Source organism: Oreochromis niloticus, linkage group LG16 (assembly GCF_001858045.2).
Source record: "Oreochromis niloticus isolate F11D_XX linkage group LG16, O_niloticus_UMD_NMBU, whole genome shotgun sequence".
Classification (NCBI taxonomy): domain Eukaryota; kingdom Metazoa; phylum Chordata; class Actinopteri; order Cichliformes; family Cichlidae; genus Oreochromis; species Oreochromis niloticus.
The window spans coordinates 32,525,720-32,534,405 of NC_031987.2; the positions used below are offsets into that span (position 1 = coordinate 32,525,720).

At 41.5% G+C, this 8,686-nt stretch overlaps 1 protein-coding gene across 2 annotated transcripts in view; it reads left to right on the forward strand.

Moving 5' to 3' along the window:
* plcl1 (phospholipase C like 1) overlaps positions 1 to 8,261 on the forward strand; it is a 123,990-nt gene extending 115,729 nt beyond the window's left edge. For both annotated transcript variants that reach the window (XM_005475170.3, XM_005475171.3), the window contains exon 12: positions 1,680 to 8,261. In XM_005475170.3, the coding sequence (XP_005475227.1) occupies positions 1,680 to 1,886 (207 nt within the window). In that variant the 3' untranslated portion in view covers positions 1,887 to 8,261. The remainder of the gene's footprint in view (positions 1 to 1,679) is intronic.
* Positions 8,262 to 8,686: the final 425 nt, after the last annotated feature.

Below are 8,686 nucleotides of genomic sequence, written 5' to 3' on the forward strand. Positions count from 1 at the left end.
ACACGTAGACTTCGTGCAGATATTTTGTTTGTTGAAAATATTTCTGGACTCACTTGCTAATGCAGCCATTGACACTGAGCATGTAATTTCACAGGGCGAATTTTCAGCATTTCAGCTTGATTTTTGACGATTTTTTGAATACAATAAACAGATCTGACCAATCAGACCACAGCATTTGGCGAAAGTACGCTTGTAGCTCAGAAAGAGCATTGGTACTAAATATACATGTACAATGATATGGAAATAATACAGTTTTATAGTATTATTATATTATTATTATTATTTATACTATAATGATACTTTTTTAGCTCAGGCACACAGATAGATGCAGCTTGAGCTCCTGGATCAGCTTCTTCTCATGAGGATTGGATGGATGCAGAATATCTGTGCCGTACTTTTCTTGTTTAAAAACCATCAGGGCCAGCTCATCGTAGCTAGATGTCGACTTCTTTTTAAAATTTTTTAAGGACATATTTCCTGTAACAATGCAATGTGTTCAGTGTGTGTATATACACTGAACACGTGTGTATATATGTTACGAAAAATTCATGATTTGCTGTTGCTTTTTCACAGTGCGCTCGGTCTCGGCCTTAGGTCCTTAAAGACTCTTGGCTCAGTCTTGGTTCTGCATGATGTCAATCAGAGGCAGCCAATCAGAAGAAAGTTGATGTAAAGAAAGAGGAAGAGAGTTAATTCTACAATCACACTCGGTCAGGCAGTGGTTGAGCCACAACCTCATAGATTTGAAACACCAATTCCTCCACAATTAATGATGTAATTCAGGGGTGTCTAACTCCAGGCCTCAAGGGCCGGTGTCCTGCAGGTTTCAGATGTGTCCTTGATCAGACACAGCTGATTTAAATGGCTAAATGAGCTCCTCAACATGTCTTGAAGTTCTCCAGAGGCCTGGTAACGAACTAATCATTTGATTCAGGTGTGTTGATCCAGGGTGAGATCTAAAACCTGCAGGACACCGGCCCTCGAGGCCTGGAGTTCCCCACCCCTGATGTAGTTGCTGCAGGACATCAGTATAACTGCAAAATGACACTTTTCATAAAGGAATAGAACCAGAATAGAACCAGCTGAGTCCAGTCCTCGATTACAAATGTGTCGACAATCTCTCTGCGTTTAAGAATTGGCTGCAGTCAGTTTGAGTTGGACCGTGACTGTAGACAGGTTGGCTCTCACTTTGAGACCTGTGCGATCGCCTTGCAATCGGAAGCGGTCCAAGACGTTGAGCGTGCGGCTGAGGGCGTGTCTTAGCATGACTACGTGCATTCAATCATCAAATTTTAAAAAAAGCAATGCAATCACCGGGCAAACTCCACATTTTCCTTGTTGCAAGGAGGCTTCTATCTTATTTTCACTCTTGCTGAGCCATAAGGCAGCTTGTTTTAGACAGAGCCGAACCAACGCCAAGAACGAGATAAATAAGGATTCATCTTTTTTGGAGCTGGGATCGCGCAGAGCTGCTACAGGGGAGACCAAGAATAAACATATGGAGCCTGAAATGAGCAGAATATGTCATCTTTTTACATACGAGGAGAATTCCCCCCAACACCTCCTGCATACACCCGTCCCTAATAACAAAAGACTATAAAACTCATTTAAATGCTACCTTTTGCTTTCATGACTTTGCAGGTATGAGTCAGACTCACGCGTCTTCCTTTGTGCTGCAGGGACAGAGCGATCTGTTACGTGGGGCTAAGATGGATTCTCTGGATGCCCTGAGGCAGCTGGCTCTGGCCTGTGAAGCCTGTGGACTCACCTCCTCCTCCTCTTCCTCCAATTCCTCCTCCTCCAATTTCTCCACAGCTGAGCTGCACTACTCCTCCCACCCCCTGTCTGGCCGCCGAAGCAGCACACACGGCAACGGACGCATCTGAGACCCACCTGCCCACCCCCCACCCCCGGGTCCAACACACTGCCAAAGATGAAAAGGGAGTGAAAATAGTAATTACAGAGGATAGCAGACAGAAAAAAGAAAAGACAAACCTGGACCTGGGTGTGTAAAGCAACAGATTAGACTGGAGGATTTTCTCTATGGTAGAGTGTACTCCTGTATACAGTGCAGTAAATGTGTAGACTAAAGCCTTACGGTGAGTCCAGCCTGCAGAGAGGCTCCTCATGAATGTCTGCCGGTGGAAGAAAAACGTTCCACACAGGAACTTAATTTTCTGAGAGCTTAATTCAGCATTTAAAAATCAGCAGTTTCTTCCTCATTAAAGAGGAAATCAGAGACAACTTATTAGTAGTTTGTGACACTGGGGCCACTGACGATGACGGTCATATTACTGGTGTTTCATTTCAGAGGTGAAGTTTTGGAAAGGAGCGAATGTAGAGCTGTTACTTTGGCTTGTCCCTTGGGAAGGCAGCAAAATTGCCTGTGTGTGTTGGAAATGGTGGAAAGGTGCAATAACAGATTGAGAAAACCTCACAGGTGGAGAGTTGCTGATTACGTTAGCCTAGACTTTTAGTATTTTTAAGTCACAAAAATGTGTGGTACTTTTGCTTTTAGACATAGCTGCAGAAATGTTTGCAGTTGCTTAATATTTAAAAGGACAACTGAGGTTTAATCGAGTTAGGATGACCACAGATCAAGTAGAGTATATACTAACATGACTGACTGTTAGTGTTGTGATCACTAACCTCTGTCCTCTCACCTGAATAGAGGAAGTATCCTTTTTCTGACTCGTTCTCCTTCTTAAAAAGCATAGCAGCGTCTGCCTAATTTCTTCACAGCTTTCGAACAAAATGAGCTTCAGATGGAGAAAAAGGATCTTATCTCAAATATGAAGGTTTATTAATGAGGTTTGGGAGTTTGGAAAGGTTGCAGGTCAAATCAATCCAGCCATTTGTGTGATTTATCGCTTCTTTCCAGACTGCAATCTCTTAACCTCTGTAGGCCTTATCTGGCCTGTTTGAGGATTAATGCACTTACTAGTTGCCCTTGTAACTCCGAGTACACTCACACATTTCCCCTTCTGGTTTGTGTGTTTGTGCAAAGAAAGCACCAGAAGCTTGCACACACACAGGTTCTTATTATCTCCACGCAATGGCCTGTGGGACTGTTGGCATTTGTTGTTTGTTAGTGCGGTAATTGGAGAGGATGTGTATGTAGTACTGCATGTCTGCTGTGTGGATCTCGTTACCACCTGACTATACTGACATGTGGTGTAATGAAAGCTCAGAGTCTGTGGAGGAAGAGCGGCTTCCTGCAGCTTGGATGAAATTTACTACACTGGTGTAGCAATAATAGTAATACACAAAGACTGTACAACTCAACAATAGAATGAACTCAGTTATAAAAGAAATCAACTAAAACACATGTGGTATGATGTGTGGCAGGGGCTGCTCATGGTTGTGTCAGTGATGGTGTCCTTCTGTGTCTCTGAGCATTAACATGTGCTTCTTTTTAACACAGCGAAACTTGTTCTTAAACTCTGCTGTTGTATCTGTCTCTGGTAATGCTGGGTTTTAACCAAACTCCATAGAAGTGAGGCTCAGCAGCACATGGGACCAATCTAGCATGACTCCAGAAACTCTCAGCTCAAGCTTTCTAAGAGTGACATGTCCTAAACTGGACCTGTTCCACTCCAGAACTCTAGTAGACTGGCTTTCGTGATTTATGGTAAATAAAAATAATCCTTATTTGTCTTATAAAGTTGTTTCACTTTCCTTTGACCAGCTGCCCTTTGCAGACTTCTGTGCTCAAAGAGCTGTGTGCCTCAAATGACCATATTAGGTAAATCCTGTCCTGTCTCATAGCCTGTCACACAGAGCCAAGAGTAGAAAAACTGTGTGAAACAGAGAATGTAGAGCAGACGCTTACTCACTTATATTTGGCCACATTTAATAAGAGCAGCCACCACTGGGACCATAATGGCAGAAAATAAGAGAAAAACACAATAGGTACCTTTGCAAACAACACTGTTTTCTTAATTTTGTTTGAGATACAATAAAAATCACATCTTAGTTCTGCTGGATTGACTTGTGATTGTAATCCAGTGCCGACCAACTTAAATCCCACCTCCGTGTTTGAAGGAGGAGGCATCTTAACCTAACTTAAGACTAAAAGACATTTTGAATGTTTCTTTTGCCCTTTCAGGAGAGCAGGGCCACGGCTAAATATTGGAGCTTAACAGCCGGTGGCATTTTTAGAGTAGACATGATATAATGAGAAGCAAAGGGTTTACTAACTTAGTCCTGTGCTGACGTGTATGTGCAAAGCTACTGTATCTTCTGAATGAGTCTGCCGTGTTTTGTAATAACCTCCTTCTTACCCCCTACTTCTCTCCATCCTCTTGTTCCTGCTGCTCTTCCCGAGACTCCAGGTGGGCAGTGACAGAGCTGGTGTACTGAGTCATAGCCACAGGAGGAAGCTGACCTAATAACATTTCCATGTTTTTCTTTGGGTGTGTGTGTGTGTGCGTGCCTGTGAAAGGGCTTCACAAAGTAGAAAACAAATAATGGCGAGAGAGCAAAGGTTGCAGAATAGAAGAAGCGTCTGATATTGGCTGCATGTGCGGGTCGGTGGGCACACCTGCAGAGTTTCGTAATTGGCTGGGAGCAGTAGACATGGTGACAGCGCCTGCTGTTTGGGTCTATTAATAACACTCTGACTCACTGGAGGCTTCAAGATGTGAGTTTGTGCTGGAGCGCTTATGTTTGTCACCATACAATGGTGCCCTAATTCCTGACCCGATCATACTGGTTCTCGGTCGCTGGTGTTTCGGGTCCTCTGTGGAGGATCACTGCCCCCAAGAGGCAAGTTTGTAAATGCTTTCATAGGGTCATAGGAGGTGTTGACTGCCTAGAGCTCTCCAGGACTGCAGGGAGGATCCCTCTGCATTAATGGTCTGTGAGCTGCAGGTAAACAAACCACAGTACTAGCTTTCCTCCTGACTAGAATGAGACGCAGTAAAGCAGGTTGCTCAGTTTACCTGTGCCCAGCTAAGTTAAGCTTATCCTTGGAGTAACTCATCATATCAAAAAGTATTTACATCCCACGGAAATTGTTTGTTTTAATATATTTGGACAAGTAAACACTAGATGAGCTTTGAAACTCATCTGGTGTTTAAAAACACAGGGTTTAAAAACTTATTAGGCTGTTTGCTGATGTGTTTGTGCACAGGTGATGTTACTGTCCATCTTAGAGGACTCCACGCCGAAAATTAACGCTTTTTATTCAACATAAAGTATGTAAACTTCAGCATCTGAAGTTAGTATTGATAAATGATAAATGGAGTGGTAATTTGCTACTCTAACTGTGCACAAAGCACTTTTATTGCCCCCCTTTTGTCTGCTAGCTCATTCCATAACCCTCATTCCTTCTTTTTTAATTGTTTCTATTCTTTTTCATCACCTCGTCAAAAGGGCCTTGCATGCATTCCAATCAGTCTCTGATCTCACACATAATTAACAGCTGAATCAGCGTCTGGAATCGACAGTCCCTAAGGTAGTGAAGCAACCCCAAACCGATTATTTCCACCTCCATAGTTCTCATGAGGTTCTTCTTCCGAAGCTGCCTTTGGTCATTCCTGATACAATGACTGAGCAACTCAGCCAGGTTTGTTCTCAACTTCTTTTTCAAACAGTAAACACTTTTTGTGGCGCTATTAGTCGCGAGACTTAAAATCCTGGTTTGTCTTTGCATGAAATGGTGTATATAATATCATAATATCATATCATATAAGTTGGAAAACACATGAAATCAATTGCCAGATTTGTAGACATTCACAACTGTGAGTATGATGGCAAAGTCTTCAGGAGCAAAGAGAACAGCAGAACGATAAAAATGGGAGCTCCTAATGTTATGGACATTACGTTTTCTATGATGGAACTGACAAAAACAAAAAGAAAATAATAATTTTAAGTTTTACTTCTTTTAAAATAGCCCCTGTATTATTATTTTTTTACTGTTTCACCTTCAAATGTTTGCTTAAGTAAGTAAGTAAGTAAAATTTTATTTATATAGCACATTTCTAGATAAAAGATCACAAAGTGCTTCACAAGGTATAAAACAGAAGCAGTCCAAAGTTAACAAAATGCTTGTCCGAATATATCAAAAAGAACTTTTATGAAGATCATAAACTTTTCTGTGACGTAATGAGTTTTATGCTCTATTTAAAAAGCCCGTGATCACTGAGCTGATGCACTGAACAAAGGCAGTATGTAAGCCAAGAAAAATTGCGGCGTGTCAGGAATCTGCACCTGAGCCCACATGTGTTGCTGGATGAATCAAAAGAACCAGATCTTTGTTTCTTTTTCTCACTTGATTGAACCCCTTTTACATCTACAACATAACTGCAACAGCAAAACATATGAGAAATTATCAAATGAATGTCCTTTTATACCTTCCAGGCAGCTATTGCTTTCATTTGGTATCTGTATGGTATGAAAGTCAGCTTCCAGGTTAAACCAGTTCAGTGAACATCCTGCTCAGGTTTATTTTATCAGTGATATTATTCTACAGATGCAGGCAGACATAAAACGAGCAATATTTTCATCAACACAACAGAGAAAGTTCGCTTTCTCAAAACCCTTTCTGCTCAAGAAGCTACCAAACTGACATCACTACATACTTTGTGATTAATGTGATCAGTGCAACACTGCAGCAATCAAAATGATCTTGGGACTTCTCAGTAGCACACGGTTTTCTCACAAAAACGTTTTCTTTGTTGTTAAAGGTACTTAACATGTACTGTGTTATTCAAAAAAAGTTTTCAGTGTTCCAAACAATAACCAAAGCTTTGAGCAGATTTTAAAGAAACAACCTCCAAGTCTTTAAACATCTATTATTGTTGTGTTGTAGAGTTATCATCTGAATTTAAGTTTTGTGGAAACATAACAGCATGACCTCAATGCAGTCTTTATTTAACCAGGGAGTTGTTAAGAGAACATTCCTCTTTATGGTTGCCCGGAAAAAGGCGAGGCCTTGTGATGAAACTGGCCTGTAGGTAAAAACAAAATATCAAAACTGAACAGTACACACCCGCTGGTAAAATCCTGCCACCTGCTGGTGAAAGCTGGAAGTACATTTAGAAGGGGCTAATTACAAAAAACTAAATTATGCTTTTGTTGCGCACAAGTTAATAAAGCTGAGCATGTCGTTCACTGTAGTTTGTTTCAAGCAAGGGTGAGGTCAGTCATGACGATCTGTAGTCATTCAGCTCGCAGACAGAGTGGCATTATCCTGGGAAGAAAAGCAAACCAACACAAACGCAGGGTTCAGCTAATCCAGCACTCCTACGTTTCGTCTTCACGTCACCTCGTGTGATGATGGCCAATGTCAGACGTTTTGCAGTATTAAAACTTCAGTGTTTACCTCTGCCAAAGGTACTGCAGTCAACCATTCAGTACAGTGCTTTACATTCAGTGCATTGCATCCCATTGGTAACCCACTGCTGCTCCCGGATCCTTGAAGCTATTTCCCTTTATGAAAAGTGGGAACACATCCACGGAAAGATTACTCTCTCACTGTGATTCAATATTTAAGCAGAATTCTGGTTTGTTTCAGATATTTCCCATTATTGTGTCAATTGCTGCTCCATGAATCGTGCTTACTCTGCTCTCCCCTCCACTGTAAAGATTCAGTACAAAACAATATCAACGAAAAGTGTTCTTACTTGAGTCTCTCTGATTGAAACACAATAATGGGAAATATGCAAGGTTAAAATAAGCCACCATTCACCCATATGATGTCGGTTTGAGGTGTGGGAGTGGTAGACTAGCCATGTAAAAGATGGGTGCTACAATTGTACTGCAATGTACCTGTTAATCCATGTGTCTTAACGTAGAGCCAACCCTCCCTGTACTCTTCAGCCTGTGTGATGCTACCAGTGGTCAAATAGCGCTTAACGTTCATGTGAATAATCGGAGAGTTGTTTATACCTGCCGTAGTGATGTGGACAAACATGTGAAACACTTGGAAATGTGTAAAGGTGTTTTAGGTTTCGTAGGCTAATATCTGTGGCATCTACAATGTGTGTATTGGCCTGTATCTGCACCACTGACCTTTTAATCCAGTGCTGTTCCCTCAACTGTTCTCATAGTCCATTGTATGTTTTTGTAAAGCTGACAGGAGAAATAAAGACCAAAAGAAGAAAAAATATTTATTGAAGTGTGTTTTAAAGCTATAAATATATAGAATTAATTAAATGGACCTTGCTTTTATTTTGAAAAGCTACTGTGTTTTCTATCTGACTAATAATCAAATATAACAGTATGTATCCCAGCTAAATAAAGACTTCTTTTCCTGACCAAATCTTCTGGTCGTGTCTACTTGATCTCATCCTGCTGTAGGTATGTTTACAGTATATGCACCTCTAACATATAACTGTCATAGGGCGTGGTGTCATGCAAGTCTTTTCTAATGCTGTAAAGTCAGGACAGCTCCAGAGGTTTCTCCTTGGATTATACTTGCTTGCTGGTATGCACACAGACAAACACCATGGCTGTAAGATGGAAGTGTAGTTTCTGACAGATGATGTCCTTGCACTGCAAAGACAGGTTTCACTAAGGCTGGCAAAAAGCAGCGAGCAGCAAAAGCACCAGAGCTTACTGACAGCAACGTTTTATTGAATTAGTAAAATCAGTGAGGATGTGGCAGGTGATTGGTGTGTGTGTGTGTGTGTGGTGGTGGGGGGGGGGGGGGGGGGGGGCGGAGATAGAAAAGACGCATGAA